At 46.8% G+C, this 15,844-nt stretch overlaps 5 protein-coding genes across 5 annotated transcripts; 2 read left to right on the top strand and 3 right to left on the bottom strand.

The window, feature by feature from the left end:
• Nucleotides 1-281: 281 nt before the first annotated feature.
• Nucleotides 282-2,514, top strand: BGW36DRAFT_425407 (putative MFS multidrug transporter; the record flags this gene model as incomplete). Its single annotated transcript, XM_046220106.1, has 7 exons — nucleotides 282-591; nucleotides 651-990; nucleotides 1,052-1,064; nucleotides 1,112-1,147; nucleotides 1,210-1,609; nucleotides 1,680-1,787; nucleotides 1,847-2,514. The coding sequence occupies 7 exons, from the start codon at nucleotides 282-284 to the stop codon at nucleotides 2,512-2,514; spliced, it is 1,875 nt and encodes a 624-aa protein (XP_046074297.1).
• A 484-nt stretch (nucleotides 2,515-2,998) lies between these two features.
• On the bottom strand, nucleotides 2,999-3,525 carry BGW36DRAFT_425406 (uncharacterized protein; the record flags this gene model as incomplete). Its single annotated transcript, XM_046220105.1, has 2 exons — nucleotides 2,999-3,382; nucleotides 3,451-3,525. The coding sequence occupies 2 exons, from the start codon at nucleotides 3,523-3,525 to the stop codon at nucleotides 2,999-3,001; spliced, it is 459 nt and encodes a 152-aa protein (XP_046074296.1).
• Nucleotides 3,526-6,292: 2,767 nt separating this feature from the next.
• BGW36DRAFT_132081 (SAM domain protein) lies at nucleotides 6,293-8,517 on the bottom strand. Its single transcript, XM_046209369.1, has 3 exons — nucleotides 7,825-8,517; nucleotides 6,481-7,772; nucleotides 6,293-6,426 (listed from the first exon to the last, which is right to left on the bottom strand). Exons 1-3 carry the CDS (start codon nucleotides 8,327-8,329, stop codon nucleotides 6,370-6,372), a joined length of 1,854 nt encoding a protein of 617 aa, XP_046074295.1. The 5' UTR covers nucleotides 8,330-8,517; the 3' UTR covers nucleotides 6,293-6,369.
• Nucleotides 8,518-9,516: 999 nt separating this feature from the next.
• Nucleotides 9,517-13,169, top strand: BGW36DRAFT_132126 (uncharacterized protein). The gene is made up of 4 exons (XM_046209370.1): nucleotides 9,517-9,967; nucleotides 10,025-11,123; nucleotides 11,176-12,178; nucleotides 12,237-13,169. The coding sequence occupies exons 1-4, from the start codon at nucleotides 9,738-9,740 to the stop codon at nucleotides 13,079-13,081; spliced, it is 3,177 nt and encodes a 1,058-aa protein (XP_046074294.1). The 5' UTR covers nucleotides 9,517-9,737; the 3' UTR covers nucleotides 13,082-13,169.
• An 88-nt stretch (nucleotides 13,170-13,257) lies between these two features.
• Nucleotides 13,258-15,441, bottom strand: BGW36DRAFT_291183 (patatin-like phospholipase domain-containing protein; the record flags this gene model as incomplete). Its single annotated transcript, XM_046210822.1, has 1 exon — nucleotides 13,258-15,441. One exon carries the CDS (start codon nucleotides 15,439-15,441, stop codon nucleotides 13,258-13,260), a length of 2,184 nt encoding a protein of 727 aa, XP_046074293.1.
• Between the last annotated feature and the right edge of the window lie 403 nt (nucleotides 15,442-15,844).

Raw genomic sequence — 15,844 nt, 5'->3', positions numbered from 1 at the left:
CGGTAGCATTTTGAGAGGACCCACGGACCCGCAGCGCCTTCCGCCAATGGTAGGCGAGACAACAACCCTAATCTGCTGCGGTCGATACGAATAGACTCAGGTTTCGAGCTTTTCTCGGATGGATTTGGAAGTCAAGTTAGTTATGATTTTGTTTCGTCCAGGCTGACATGTTCTGAACAGATGTATAAGTATGCATTTGGATCTCTCACCTGAAATGAAAGGGAGAAACGCAATTCACATCCTTTCTCACTCTCTTTCAGTTCCCTACACCACCTGATACTATGTTCAGACTCATCAAAAAACAATATGACAAGAAATACAAGCCCCTCGCTGCACCAGAAGCCCAAAACCCGCCTAAAAAGGCCTGTTCTCACCAACCATTAGCATCAGCATCTCCGTCCCCAGACCCTTCGGCACCCGTCAAAGAGACTGTTACCAAGGATGATGGCTGCCCTACTTGCAAGCAAGAAAAGCACGATGCGAGAGTCTACAGATGGAAACTCATAGGCGGTCTGTTGCTGCCGTATACACTTGCATCCCTGGACTTGACCATTGTTGCATCATCAGTGTCATATATTGCGTCCCATTTCAGTGAGCGACACTTTTCTGCTTCTTCTTTCAAACAGAAATATTGACGATCGTTTGCCTAGATAAATTTGATCAGTTGAATTGGATTGTCACGGCATATACCCTAACTTCAACAGCTTTTATACCAACATTTGGCCAATTGGCCGACGTCTACGGTCGTCATGCTGTCTTGCAAATATCAATGGGGTTCATGCTTGTTGGAAGCACACTGGCTGCAGCTGCACAGACATGGGGCATGCTTCTTCTTGGACGTGCGCTTCAGGGTACGAGCGCTGCAGGAATTATGAACATTATTATGATCGTACTGGCGGATAAAGTCAGTCTTGAAGAAAATGCAAAGAACAACACCATCTTCACTCTAGTATCCAGTATCGGCTATTCCGTTGGACCAGTCATTGGAGGGTATGATTTCAATTTATTGAACCTTGCGATTCCCAGTATTGGTTGCTAACGATGATTATAGGTATTTAACAAAGGTAAGATGATACAAAAAACAATGCAAATTCTACACTCACATAAGTAGGCAAATTGGAGATATGTTTTTGTGATTTCCATACCGGTGAGTTCCTTTTTGGTACTCAAGGTTATAAGCGTAGTGGGCTGACTCTTTTTTTGAAAAAGATATCTTTACTGTCACATATCGCCATCTACTTTCTCCTCTCAAAGGAACTCCTCGAGGGGACCCATTTCAATAGAGGAAATAGAAAATGGTCCTCGATTCTATCAGGACTGGCCACTCTAGATATTGGTGGAACCATTCTGTTTATTTTCGGTGTGGGACTTATGATTTTAGGTACAGCATGGGGTGGATCTACATATCCCTGGTTGTCAGCACAAGTTCTCGCTCCCGTTATTATTGGTGCAGTGTGTTTTGTACTCTTCTTTGTGTACGAGTATTTTCTCGAGCCAGGTCGAATATTGGCTAGGTTTTTCCCCAAGCAAGTTCCTATGATCCCATACAGTCTATTTACTAGACTGGATACACTGCTTATTGCTATCCTTGATTTTTCTGGTGGTGCTGGTGAGTTGGCCTAATATTTCTCATATGTTACTCTTCATTCTCCCCAACGTCTTGCTGACAATAGTCCCAGCAATGTACGCCGTCTTTTACTATATTGGAGTGTACTTTACACTGGTTGAAGCTTATCCTTCATCCAGAGCGGGTGTAGAACTGTTATATTACATTCCGGGTTTAGGAGGTAAATATCATACAATCTTGCGAGCCTAGAAAAACAAACAACGCTGACCAATACGTTAGTGGGTGTATACATGGCAATGTTCATGTGCAATGTATCGCCCGCTCAAACCTTCTGGCCATTAACACTTGGAACCATCGAAGAAACAATCGGCCTGGCGCTTATTGCCTGGGGAATCTCCACGCGCAACACCGGCATTGTAAACGGCATGATGGTCCTCGCTGGCGCCGGCACAGGATCTCGCTTCATGCCTGCCAGTCTCCATATTGCAGGCGTATGGCCCGAAAAAATCGCACCAGCAATGTCCTTGATGCGATTCGCGCTACCATTTGGAGGTACCATTGGCTTGACTATAATGGGTGCGGTGTTCAACAATAAATGGTCAAATAGCTTTGCACTATCTAGTGCGACGACATCTGGAAGCAGTGGAGCCTTCGACGCTCACAACACGAACAGCCTTGACAGTATAAACTCTCTTCCGCAGAGCGTCCAGCAGGTCATCCGTGATGCCGGAAAAGATGCCATCATGTGGGCTTTCATTGCCATTATGCCGATTTTGGGAATCAGTCTTGTGACGGGATTTTTCCTAGGGAATGTTTGGATTAAGCCTAAAAAGAATGATGGTGAGGAAGCGGGAAAAGCTGACGCAAAGACGAGTGAGGTTGTTTACGTGCCATACTTGTACGCTTTGTTCAAGGCAAGTTTCCGTCCCCTTTTATTCCAACGGTAACCGTTTTATGCTGATATTCCAATCCAAGGGGAATATCAACTCATATAAACACGTCTCTAGGCCGTTGACACAGCAAGAGAAACTGCAACGAGGTCAATCGGAGAGAGGTGATGTAGAATTACGACAGGTATAGTCGAATTAACAATTTTATTGTGTATGGATCTTCGTCGTTTCCTTTGAATTTGGGCTTCACCATGCCTTGAATTTTATACCCAACTACATTTGTATATACTTCTAGCATATGAGGAAACTTGATATTTGAATTTCAATATAAATGCTATCAGAGTGTCTGGAATGCAGAGTCTTTTACGTTAATCGATATCCGTTTCGGAATCGTCCTACCTGCTGCCCTCTTCTCTTAGTCCTGCCGTAGAGATTGGTAGATATCCCATGTAACTTTTATTTATCTCTGTCAACCAGTAACATCAACTTAGAAATACTCGAAACTGCCAGTTATTCACCACATTCAATTCACGTCACACATCTACCTCAACACGCCTCCCACACCAGCCCATCCCAGTATAAACCCACTCAAGGCCTCTCCCATAACCCCCCCACCAAGCCAAATATCCCTCCAAGCACCCTTTCGATTAATTGCCCTCTTCCCCCCACTAGATCCAGCGTGGATTTTACCAGTGCCGTCAATGCCCTCTACCTCACCACCGCTGGCACCCGGAAAGTACGCTCCGATATTGTCTTCAGCCCCACCGGAGGGAGAGTTTGTCCCAATTAACAGTATCTGAACGAGTCCGGAAACGAATATTGTACCAACAAAATAAAATGTGAAGCCCGATGCTGATTGCAAGCCGAGAATGCCGGCAGTGATGCCTAGCAAAAAAGCTGTGAGTGAGCGGAGCTGTGATAGGACCTGTATTAGAATCTTCATTAGTATGATCACCGCACATGAGGATTATGATAATAAGACAGGAGGCTTACGCGGTTGTTGTGTTGAACAGACTCGGGAACAAGAGGGTGGATGAGAAGCGAAAGCTCCTGTTGCGTTGGTGGCATTCTGCAGGATTTCTCTCTATCTCTCTCTTTCTTGAACTCCTCTCTATTCTTCCTAGAGAACTCCTGACCGTGTTAACTATTGCTCAGCCGCAATGCTAGTAAGTCATCTGTCGGATGGTGGTCGGCAAAGGTCTTGTTAAAGAGCTTCGTGTGGGTACGCGGATGGAAGTGCCAAGATCAATACCGCCAATCACGTCGCCCAAGCTCGAACTAGAGCTAGAAAATCGCAAGCGTGTACATGGAATTTGCAATAATATGTACGCCATATGCCTGCCATATGGATATGGGCCCTAAAAAATATACGTAATAAACAAGCATTCGTGCTGAGGGTAGATACAGAGGAATGGTTTTTCATATAACTCCTGTCTCTACATCCGAACACTGACTTATCGCTAGCTTGAATGAAAGCTCATGTCTCCCTTGCTCGATCCAAAAAGCCAAGCTCCTCCGCCGCTATGTGCGGAGTACTGTACTCTTTACAAAGAATCCTTACAGTTGCGAAATGATGAAAATGTAGGGCAAGAAGGGGAAATGTTCTGGTGGTCACCGCCAAGTTGAAAGTCAAGTGGTTTAAAAAAAAGCCCCCCCGCTCGTGTTCGAAAAGACACTCGACTCACGGGATAAAAACTGAACAGTGCAGTGAGGAGCTGATCTCTCGGTTTGATTTCCACTTGGCCAAAAGCCTGCAGGCTGAAAGATACTCATTACATCCAATTATATACCAGTTTGATACCATTCTTGTCCTAATGCCGTAATATGATTCTTATTATCCAGAACAGGAAGGAACGACATGAGCATCCAGAGTAGGATGGAACGACATCTTGGGCAAGAGGGAATGATACCGGAAGGTGGACTATAAAGCGCGCAAGTTTTCTCTTCCTTTCATTTTCTCTTTTTCCTTTCTTCCTCCAGCGCAGTGTCCGAGCTGATTAGAGGTCCAACGGTATACCGGGGTTCCTCTTTTCTCTGATCTACTTCATCTTCCTCGCGAGGAGGATGGGAATTTTTGAAACCCCTCTTGATACAATACCGACAATCATGTCGTCTTATTTTCATCAACTCGTCGGCTTGACCGGTGGATTGGAGAAGAAGGATCACATACTTTGTCGTACTGTCGGGTAAGTAGCTAGCTAGCTCGTTCATCAAGAAATGCCTGTAGTTATCGCATTCCTCTCCCACTATAGAAATAAATAAACTGGCCTTATCTCTGTGAAGTAGCCATAGTGTAGAGTGCTGAACGAGCAACGGCGATGTAGAGCACCGCTTGAAGGTGATTGTACGAGTGACGGTCTTCACCTCCGGTTCGTATTATATACCTCTCTTGATTGAGGGCCTACTTGTGGTATTGCTGCTCGCAGGGTTTGTTTTGCCTTCATTATTCCTTTGCCCAACCCAGCGCCCACCTCCTTCCGCAGCCCACTACCATGCGACCCGCGACCCTCTACCTTCAACTGTGATGTGCTACAACTCCCCTCAAAACTACCATGGCCAGTTTTAGTACCAGGAATTAGTATGATACGGCACGTTTCTCGCATTTACAAGGTGCATGTTCCGCTTGGCTTGATGAGTCTAGATCTATATCTGACTGGTACGAACTCTTGTACGGACTGCTCGCGAGCAAAAGAGTCCTCCAGACTACCAAGCAACGTCCGAAGCTTCCCAGTGAGAGAAATAGAAGAACTATACAAGTATTACACACTGGCAGCGGTGCCTCACTGTTATGCGGTTCTTGTGATAACTTTCTTGCTAACTACCCTCTCATAGGTTAGCAAAGAACCGCCAATATATTAGTCGTTTTCGAATACTTTCCCCGGATCACTTTCACGCCTGTACTGTTATCGACTGATTGGTCAAGACCGGGAAACTATGGCGTGCATCTGCAACTTTCCTCCAATCATGGAACCTCTCTTGACGCCTGTCAGGTCAGCTTTGCCATTTCTCAATTATTCAGCCTCGTCAACACTCATATTATATTCATATCGCAATGCGCCGGTTCTAAATGAATATTTTATTGTCGAACTGTGTTCTTGCTACAGACACCTAAGACACCCATGTGATGTTACGATTCTAAATCATGGAAAATCGTCCATCCCGAAACGAGTTCCAGATCGGTTGGATATGTGCCCTACGTGTCGAAGCTGCCGCCGTAATTCTGATGCTGGATGATAACTTCGGTATTCTGCAAGAGTAGGGAAGACTGACACTAATATATATACCTTGGATCGTATTAGTTATTACTATATTTTGATTGTGTGCTCTTTGATGAATAATATAGAGGATTCTATCTTATTTATTAGACTATAAGAGAGTTCCTTATTAATAAACATAATTTGGTAGTTCCGACACCTAAACGTACATAATATATGTAAAAATATCTTAAAGCATTCCAAACATAATTCATCCAAAATTTTCTCACAAATATACGTCCCAATACTTCAAATCTCCAGCCAAAATGAAGAAATTTACATTTGGCAACAACGACATTACATAGGATGCGGTGCCTATTGCGGTCCGTCAAATATGGTCATCACAGCATGTACCTCCAGCATCTCCCAAAACCACGATGAAGAAAATCGAAACATTGCCGCACTTCATGCCGGGTTCGTCTCATATCACATAAGCGTAGTGTCCAAATACAGGCAATTCAAAATAGATACATGTCAATGTTTCTGGTTCATGAAAAACGAATAAGTATAACGGGAATATCGTGTCGGTTTCAATTTCCAAAAATGTGAAATTATTCGTTTCCAAGCATTATCACACTACTTCCCATGGCTTGCCGTAGCCATCAAGAGCCCGCCTATTCATTTCAAATGGCAGAGAGTAAGAACGACAGATATAAGCTCACAGAGCACCCTCAAGCTTGCCCTCAGCCTTGGCCTCCTTGACCTGTTCAAACACCTAATAACAACGCCGTTAGTAGCAACGACAAAGTTAGGAATGCATGTATCTCACCTTCAGCATCTTGTTTCGCGCACCAAGGGCATTAACTCCACGTTCTTCTAGTCCTTTGTCATCTAATTCAACCAGCTCAGTCCACTTCAAATCTTTAAGATTGTCTGTGTATTTATGCAAACGTAGGGATCGTAGCCAAGAAGGAATGTCCTTGAGTAGCCCTGGATCGGTTGGGTCCTCTGGTGGCTTAGAGCTACCGCGTCGCCCACGAGGCGAGCGTCCTCGCTGTACCTCAGAATGATCCGAGAGATAGCCTTCATGAGATCCCAAACCAAATTGCCCGAGACCGAGCGTATTCAAGCCGTTGCCCAAAAGGGCATTGTTGGGGTCATACGCTGCCAGAAACCCGTTGTTCTGAGGTGACGTGAATCCAACTTGGCCAAGGGGCCCTTGTAGGGCGATCCCAGGGGAATTTGGGCGCGAACGACCAGCGGACAGAGCAGCCTGCTGTTGAGCCTGGAGTGCAGCGATTTGCTGGGCATTCAGAACCTGACCAGCGTCGTTTACCATAACTAAATTGGCGCCTGGAATACTAGGGCCTAAACCAGGAGACAAATGCCCGGCATTTGAGTTCTTTCCTTGTCCGTCATTGGAACGAGAACGGCGATACTTGCGAGCATCATCTAATGCAATACGATTGTTCACTGTAGATAAAGCAGCTAGCTTCATCGCCGTAGCATTGGCTACCATATCGGCTTGAGATCCTCCAGTTTGCTGTGTATTGAAGGTTGGCGCCATGGGTGTGTTGGTCATTGAGGCCCAACTAGAGTTACCGATATTGTAAGGAGACAAGAGCGGCGCATCATGGTGAGAAACATCTGGAGCGGTGATTGTTGTGTGTTGTACGTTGCCGGGACGTGGAGAACGAAGAGCGGAAGGCTGGCTAAATTGGCCCATCGGCTGTTGAGGTTGTCCGGAAGACGACTTAGGGCGAGCAATGGGCGGCTGCGTTTCTGGAGCCCGTTGTGCCCACGGAGAAGATGGTGGCTGGCTTAATGAGTTTTTTGCATCGGGAGCGGATATAGTTGGGGCGACGAGAGATGAACGATCCCCTCCGAATATAGCGCTGTTTCGGTTCGAAGTAGGAGCGTTGCCAGTCTGCTGAGTGAACTCAGCCTTTTTCTTAGCTATAGCAGCAGCGGCATCTGGAAACATGGCGTTTATTGTAGACGAATCAAGACCTGAATTTCTTTTGGCACCTGGAGATGGAGGAGGACGTCCGATGGAGTTGCGTGAACCATCGACAGTTGTTAATTTGGACATCGCATCGCTCAAACGGTTAGACATTGGATCTAACACTATTAGAATCAAAACCTGTGACCACGGTTTTCGTTGATCACTCACCCTTTTCTCCAAAGTTTGCCGGAGACAGAACCCCGGACATGGGATGACTCTTTGCCATCTGTTGCAATACTTGGATAAAAAAACGAATTTGCACCTGGGTAGTCTGCTGAAGAAGGGCATACAAGGCCGCGGTCCGTTCAGCCTCGCTCAGAACGCGGAACCATTGCTCGATGGCGCTGAGCTCATCTTTGAAGTCCTGGTCAAGAGTAGCAGCAGCCATTTCTTCCAATGTTGTCTCATACTGATCAATATCAGCTATCCATTGTTGGGCTGCCTGATCCAGAGCATCATCCATATTGCCTTGACCATGAGATGGCTGGTTGAAAAAAACTTCCGACGACGGACGGATGTTTCGGGCAGAGAGAGGGCTTGGAAATCCGGACATGTCGGCAGAAGCTCGCAGCTGGTGAGAGCCTCCCAAGTTTCGAGCTGAAGAGGGTGGACGCAATGTCGATTTGGACGCCTCTGGGGTGCTATTCCTGTTTCCGATAATGTGGCTTGCCATCTCGTGGGAGGGATCTGGAAGCAGACGCAGTGGAGAACCTAGAGCAAAAAAAGTAGATAGAATATTAAAATGTAAAGCTCCTGGAGACTCTGCGAGTTCTTTTTTTGATGGGAATAATATTGGAAAGATGATTGTCGAGAATCCCCCCAACGGCCAGTCGCGTGTTGGTGAGCTGGCTGTTTCAAACTTTTCTTTCGTTGGGCAGTTGTTGGAGCGGATCTCATGAAGCCCAAAGAAGTCTATCCCCGAGCACAGCTAGAATTAAAGTACAGACCAGTCCAGTGGCTGCACAGGATTATTTGACAGCACGAGGGTATATTGGGGGGAGTTTCCAGTCGATCAGAAGCGTCAACGTGGGTCGGCTAGGAAAGCTCGGGATGGCGATCGGGGGAGCAACGAGAGGCACCCGGGGCTGGCAGCGTGTGTCAAACACACCAGGGCGGCAGTCCTCGGCGGAAGGGCGAAGGCGAAGAAGAGGCTCAAAAAGAAGGAAAAGAACGGACAAAGCCAACAGGGAAGAAAAGGAAGAGAGGCAGGAAGTACAGACAGATATGAAGAAGCGGGATGGAAGGAGGAGGACGAGGAAGAAAGAGAAGAAGGCTATCAGGGGCGGGCGGCGAATGGGGGAATCAAGACCTCAAGGCTCGGCTGTGGTTTTGGGGTTTTGGTCTGGGTTTATTTTTGAGGATTCTTATTATTTTTGGCCTGTCCAGTCACATAAGAGACTGGCTGATTGGGTTGGGGAAGCGATGCCCGGAGAGCCAGCTAATTCAGGCAGCAAAGGGCAATCACGGGGCCTGGAACGTCGCTGCCAAGTTCGTTGGCAGCAGCTAGGAGCAAGCGGCTTAGCCTGCTTTACACACCCTGCTCACTTCATCGTCCTCGTCAGCCCATCAGCCACAGACTTGCTCTGCCACACAGTCGGAGATGATCGTGGTGAGAGCTCGTTATACGGTGACAACTGATCGGTAATAAATGCTCTGAAAGCTACACGCAGCACTCGCTAAGCCCGCTGGTAAGACCGCGTTATTCTTTCTTGCGTGCTTTGCCTTGCCTACATCTGGAGCTCTCTCGCAGCTCTCTCATTTCGCGGAAAGATCGCCCTCTGCACCTACCCAAATCCTGAAACCATAAAAATTGTTTTTCACTGTGTATAGTTCCATGCTTATTGTCTGTCTATCCCTCCTGCAGACCATGAGTGACTCTGATTGGCTGCCGAGATCAAGCCCGAGCCACTTGCGCTTCGATTCTTCTAGGGTTCTTTAATCCACACGATCTGTATATGACTGATTGATGAGCGCTTCATTGTGCTCACCAGATTACAAGTCACTACGACACATATATATGTATTTTGAGAATAACAGTTCGCCATAAGTTCCCGGGCCACGGAAACAAGCATTCTCAGACAATGGATGGTGTGCAATATGCATGGCCAGCAAAGGCTGGTCAGAACCAGCCTCCAATACACCCAGCTATCGACCCTCGTCTTTATGACGATGCTTTTGTGCAACGGAGTCAAGATCCGACCAGTTCTTCCACGCAAAACTTCCCAACTGGCCAACAAAACATACTCCAGAACCAATTCGACGCGAATGAGTCCTCATCTGCGGAAGATGAGATCTGGGACGATGAAATGGAGTCAGTTTGGCCCAGCGCTATGATTTCCTTATTTAATAAGATACTGATTTTAATTAGTTATGGTTATGATGATAACGACGATGAAGATGCTGATTACGAGGCCGCTTCTGCCGAATCGGAGCAAGGACAGGATGAAGAGGATGATTTGGAACCTGATTCAGACAGCATGCAGGCATCTTCATCTCCACCGCGGAAGCGTCCACGTAGGGGCCGCGGGCCATTCTCTGGTCGTTATGGTGCCAGAGGAGGCAAAGGGATCAAGAGAGGTCCTCGCAGGCCGCTGGAGCCCAGCCCAGAATTCAAGATGCTTCATTCTCAAGCCACCGAGGCGTTCATTGATGGTGACTACGATCGAGCTATTGAATTGGTTCAACGAGCTATCCTCGTGAACCCTGAAATGTTTGCAGCCCACTCATTACTCTCGGAAATCTTTCTAGCTCGAGGGGAGGACGATAAAGCAATATCAGCCCTCTTTAGCGGTGCCCATACTAAACCACGGGACCCGACGGTGTGGTACAAGGTGTCGAAGCTGATCCAAGAGAGATCCGGGGAGGATCGGCAAAAGGCCTTGAACGACATGGTCTACTGCTTCAGCCGCATCATTGAAATCGACCCAAAAAGTTATAATGCTCGATTCCAACGGGCAGCTGCCTACCGGGAACTCGGTTCGAATGGCAGAGCGGCTACGGAGTATGAACGTATTCTCAAGGAAATTCCTCATAACATTCGAGCCCTTCGGCATTTAGCTGAAACGTATATCGATATGCAAGAAGTCCAGAAAGCGATTCGATACTACACCAACAGTATCGAATACTACATGTCTCATGAAACAGACGAAAGTTTAGAGTTCTCATGGTCAGATGTGAACATCTGCGTTGAGTTATACGCTTATATAGGGCAATATGAGTCAGGGCTGCAACTCTTAAAATCCGTCTCTCGGTGGCTCGTTGGTCGAAAAGATGATAAAATTTGGGATAGCGAAGACGATGACCGAGAGTGGGACGCTGCTGACTCACCTCGTCGCATAAAAACAAACGGTTTCATACCAGGGGTATTTCCAATACAGTCTTACGGCCTAGGCCTTCCAATGGAATTACGTATAAAACTAGGGATATATCGTTTAAAGCTTGGAGAGCGCTACTACAACGAGGCTTTGGTAACTTATCCACCTGCCGAGAGATATAGACCGACTGACGTGAATATTCTAGACACATTTCGAATGGCTGACTCCTGATGACAAATCTGAAGGTTCTCAATTATACGACTATGGCGATCTCTTCCGTGAGGCAGCAGATGCACTTAAGGATGCAGGTTTGTTTGAACAAGCCTTGCGATACTACGAACCTTTGCAGTACACGGAAGAATATGCCGATGTCAGCTACTTTTTAGCGATGGGTGATTGCGCTTTTGCGAGTGGGAGAACTAAAGAAGCTGAGGCTTGCTATCTCACTGTTGTTGAGAATGATTCCACAAATTTGCAATCTAGGGTGAATTTGGCCAAATTATATGAAGAACTTGGCATGAAAGAGCAGGCTCTTTATTTCGTCAACCAGGCTGTCTTGTTAGGACGAGGTGAGGCTGGAGGTTATCGTCGAACACGCAGGAGGGATCGTCGGCTTGCACAGCTCGCCAAAGAATTCCAGGGTACTAAGGACCCTTCTGCGCGCAAAGCTGTTCCCAATCTCTCCAATGCTCTGTCCCGGCGTGAGGCAATCCCAGAGATAGATGCCGACCGACCTGGGCATGTACGGTATCTATATTCGAAGATGAACGAGTTGCGGCCGGCAATGCGACAAGGTGATGTCAATTCAACGGAAGACTGGCTTGATATTGCGGATGTACTGCTCCGTGAGTTCCGGTCTAATCGTGTTTTTTATCCCCTGCAGAAAAATATGACGTTCCTGGGATATTCAAGAGATGCACAAGGTGGTAAAAAGAAGGATACAGTTATGGATGAAGTGCAGGAACTAGCCGGGCGCCTTCAAGAATCCTTAGGCAACGTATCTGCCGAACAAGTTCAAGATACGATTCCTAATGATTATTTTGGAATATCATTTGATGAGTGGCTAGACATCTTTCTGGAATACGCTTTTATGATTTCCGGACAAGGTGATGGTGATGAAGTGTATAATACCTTGGCAGCTGCTGCGGATGCCAGTGTGTGGTATCACTCTAAAGAGAAAACACGGCAAATTCATGTCTGTTGGTTCAGTCAGTTGGATATCTGCTTTTATTTAAACATCTATTCACTTGCTAATTTTTGATCTAGCGTGTGCTCTACGGCTGCAAGACGAAGAGACCTTAGTTACTGAGGCACGATGGTTCTCTAAAGAATATCAGTTTGTGACAGATACTTATCGATTATACTCTATTCTTAGTCGACTTTGCGGTGATCCACGCAAATCTTTATTCCATGCCTCTCCTAATATGAAATTTATGCTCCGTCAGGTCAAAGCAATGGACTTGACAATCCCCGACAGTGTGATGCGCCTCGCGCAAGCACAAACACGAGACACAGCTTACCAGGATAAGCCGTCATTGACATCGCGCAACGAGAATGGTGAGCTAATAACCGCTGATGAACTGGATGTAGCTATGCTCGTTCTTTACGGGCACATTTTATACTCTGGGAACAGTTTTTACCCAGCATTGAATTACTACCTCCGAGCCTATGCTATCGATAAGGATAACCCGAGTGTTTTGCTGTCCATTGGACTGTGCTATATTCATCACTCATTGAAACGACAAGCCGAAAACCGACATTTCATGATACTTCAGGGTCTTTCATTTATGTCTTTGTATCGAAAAGCACGGGAGAAAAAAGGATCGCTACTCGTGGAGCGGCAGGAAGTGGAAGTCAACTTTGCTCGTGTATATCATTCACTAGGTTTGCTTCATCAGGCTGTGGCTGGTTATGAGCGTGCCCTAGAGATCGGCGACCAAATACATGCACAAAAAATGAGTGAACCCGGGGAATCCATTGAAAATGACGGCCAGGCTGCCTATGTCGAAGACTTTTCGTCTGAAGCCGCTGTCGCCCTACAAAACATTTATGCAACCAGTGGGGATACGACTAGTGCGAGGCAGATTACCGAGAGATACCTCGTAATATAACCGAGGTTTCGTGCTATTACTATAACTTGATTGTACTTTAAGGGCATTTATATTCTGCCTCTGGAAAATACATGAATAGCATCTTGCGATATTTTAGATAAAGATGAATGGGAATTTTATATCTACATGTCATCATTGGGCATCCATAACGTCGTAGAAAATAGTAGATGATCATCTCATATTTCCTTATGATCTATCATTTCATCTCGATTTCCAACCACAGGGAAACCCTCGTCACTTTCATCCCCATAGACATCTGAATCGTCGAAGAAGACTGCAGATTGACGTCTCATTTCCTCCATAACACTGTTACGTCGATGATGGTTATATCCAACAGAATATCCTGTTTTAGATGGATTAGGTACGTCGAGGTGGTATGGAGAGATAGTCTCTGGTTCTGAATGAAGCGTATCAGCTGGTTCGTGGTTCTGAACATCATGGCGGCGGGAGAGTAATGGCGAAGGCTCACGACCTCCACTAGGTGAGTTACGCAGTAAGCCTTGCATGATGAGATTTTCAATCTTCATGCGGTTCTGTATGAACTGGATTTTGGGAAAGGCACTTTGTTGCCCTATTTGAATCATACGCGCAAGTCTCTCTGGGGAAGGGTCGGAGAGTATATTCCAAAAATCCGACATGACTGACTTGGGCCAGATTGTTATTGTGCCACTAAAATGCTGTAGCCAGATTTGGCTCCAATCCTGTCCCATTGGGCGCGGTAGCAATTCAAGGTGACGAAGCACTCGAAGCCATTTGTTGAGATCCAATTTGATATATTGCTCCACTGCCGAGCCGAGAAACCCACCCCTCCAACCTCGACCCTTACGGTGTGTGACCGGACGTCCAACAGACCCCCTAGAACTGAAAAAGAAGAGATTGACATGTGGATTGACTTGTGAGACGATGGTGAAATTGACATTGAAATGTAAATTGAGGGACTTGATAGGGATATCAGTACGAAGGCTGCCGTCTTTCCATTTATGACCAAATGAGTAGGGCGATAGGCTGCCATCCCGGTTCTTTTTCATAAGAACGACCGGGTTTAGAATACCCGGCACGGCAGCGGACGCGATGACCGCACTCCAAATCACACAGTCTGGGGATGTCAGGTAGTTGGTTAGAATGGTGGGAGAATAAGGATCCGAGGGCACGCAGGAAACATTCAAAATTCGTCCGGTACGCTCAAACGCTTCTCGAAAGGTCATCGACCCCCTTGTGAACCAGCTGCATTGACGAGCCCAGTCGAGTGTATCGAATCGAGCGCCTGTCCGCCACCAGCGTTTTACCCAGGCCGGAAATTCCTCATGGCAGGCTCTGATTCGATGCGCCAACGCAGGGACCAGAAGTTGTTTCAGCTCTTCATCAGTTCGCGTTGCAACTAATGCTGCCACCAAAGCACCCCCAGATGTCCCTGCGATAATCTCGGGGAGGACACCGTTATCCAAAAGAGCCCTCACCACACCGAAATGGTAGTATGCGAAGGTGGCCCCGCCGGAAAGACAAAGCGCAGTCCGCCCAAAGTTTGTGTCCAGATGCCTGAAATGCCGATACTTGTCTTCCCGTGTCAGGATTCTGCTTTCGAGAACCGATTCCAGTGAGCGATGTGCTTCGTCGATATACTCTTGGACAAGACGTTTAGTTCCAGAGTAGGCTTCACTGTACAGCCGTGGGTTTTCGACGCCAACGAAATTGTTTTTGACGCAGGCTTCCAAGAGGGAACAAAGATCTTCTGTGGCAGACGAGCTGTGAGTGGCGATTGCCTGTTCATCTTGGGCCTCTTTCTCGACGGCCTCCCTTAACTGTCTGAGTTGTGTAACCGCATTCCTCACAGTGGGATAATCATAATAGGCATATTCATCCTTTTCTTTCCATTTCTCATTACCCAAGTAGTCATCTAGCAGGTGTGCTGCTCTGTTCCAGTCTTCATAATTAGTCGTGGCGTGCAGTGCCCGTCGTAGTCTCTCCCGACGTCCAGTCCATGTGATCAACTGCTCGTAAAGGGATATGTAGAGTCGCGTCAAGACATAGGTCAAACCAAGGACAAAGATCCAACCAAACACAATGATCAAGAATGGATATTTCAACACGGCGTACAAGACACCTTCCCTTGTTTCGTCGGTTGTTCTCTGGGGTTTGGTTTTCTGACGCCGTCGAAATGGTCTGCGCACTCGTTGACGGATGGGACGCCAATCATTAATTGCAATCAGTGATTCAGCAGCTGGGGCATTCAGCGCAGCCTCAAATTGACGCAGCTCTTCGGTGGTGATAAACTCGGTCTCATAGTCGGGAAGCAGGGATGGGTCATTCAGATCGACTGGTTGCTGGGACAGGGAAGGAGACAAATTACCGCCGGAGCTCATTGTAAAGACGCAGCTCAGGGAACATGGTGTGTGTTTGCTATAATCTGCAGGAAATAGATGGTCAAGAGACTGGCAAGAGAATTGAGGGCTTGGCTCGATTTGATCTAAGCAGGTGATGACGCTGTTGACTTGAGGGAGACACTAAGAAACGACGTCACGCATGCTATGAGCGGCCCGCTCATGACCAGCCACAGTGGTTCGCGCACCAGCCACATGTCTTGACCCACCACAGTTATTGCCCCTCCGCCTTCCCCAGTTTTGTGGCTGAGATGCCTGTCAAGAACAACCTTTTATCTATGTATTTGAATAAAGCTCACTATGCTAATATCACCCAAAGCTCTTCAACTGATGTTGAAGAAAATTTTTGCAATCATGTGTAAATTTTACATTTTATGATCCCTAT

The sequence above is a fragment of the Talaromyces proteolyticus genome (assembly GCF_021365285.1).
Source record: "Talaromyces proteolyticus strain PMI_201 chromosome Unknown BGW36scaffold_4, whole genome shotgun sequence".
NCBI lineage: Eukaryota > Fungi > Ascomycota > Eurotiomycetes > Eurotiales > Trichocomaceae > Talaromyces > Talaromyces proteolyticus.
Note: the sequence above shows the minus strand (reverse complement) of the source record. Positions and strands in the feature narration are given on the sequence as shown.

What these genes read in the sequence shown, in the direction of transcription:
- BGW36DRAFT_132081 (XM_046209369.1), bottom strand. Translation starts at nt 8,329, where the DNA reads ATGGCAAGCCACATTATCGGAAACAGGAATAGCACCCCAGAGGCGTCC. An exon ending in GGCAAACTTTGGAGAAAAGG is followed by an intron (nt 7,773 to 7,824) that starts GTGAGTGATCAA and finishes TAATAGTGTTAG; the next exon opens with ATCCAATGTCTAACCGTTTG. An exon ending in CGCGAAACAAGATGCTGAAG is followed by an intron (nt 6,427 to 6,480) that starts GTGAGATACATG and finishes CGTTGTTATTAG; the next exon opens with GTGTTTGAACAGGTCAAGGA.
- BGW36DRAFT_132126 (XM_046209370.1), top strand. Translation starts at nt 9,738, where the DNA reads ATGGATGGTGTGCAATATGCATGGCCAGCAAAGGCTGGTCAGAACCAG. An exon ending in GCTACTACAACGAGGCTTTG is followed by an intron (nt 11,124 to 11,175) that starts GTAACTTATCCA and finishes TGAATATTCTAG; the next exon opens with ACACATTTCGAATGGCTGAC. An exon ending in AATTCATGTCTGTTGGTTCA is followed by an intron (nt 12,179 to 12,236) that starts GTCAGTTGGATA and finishes TTTTTGATCTAG; the next exon opens with CGTGTGCTCTACGGCTGCAA.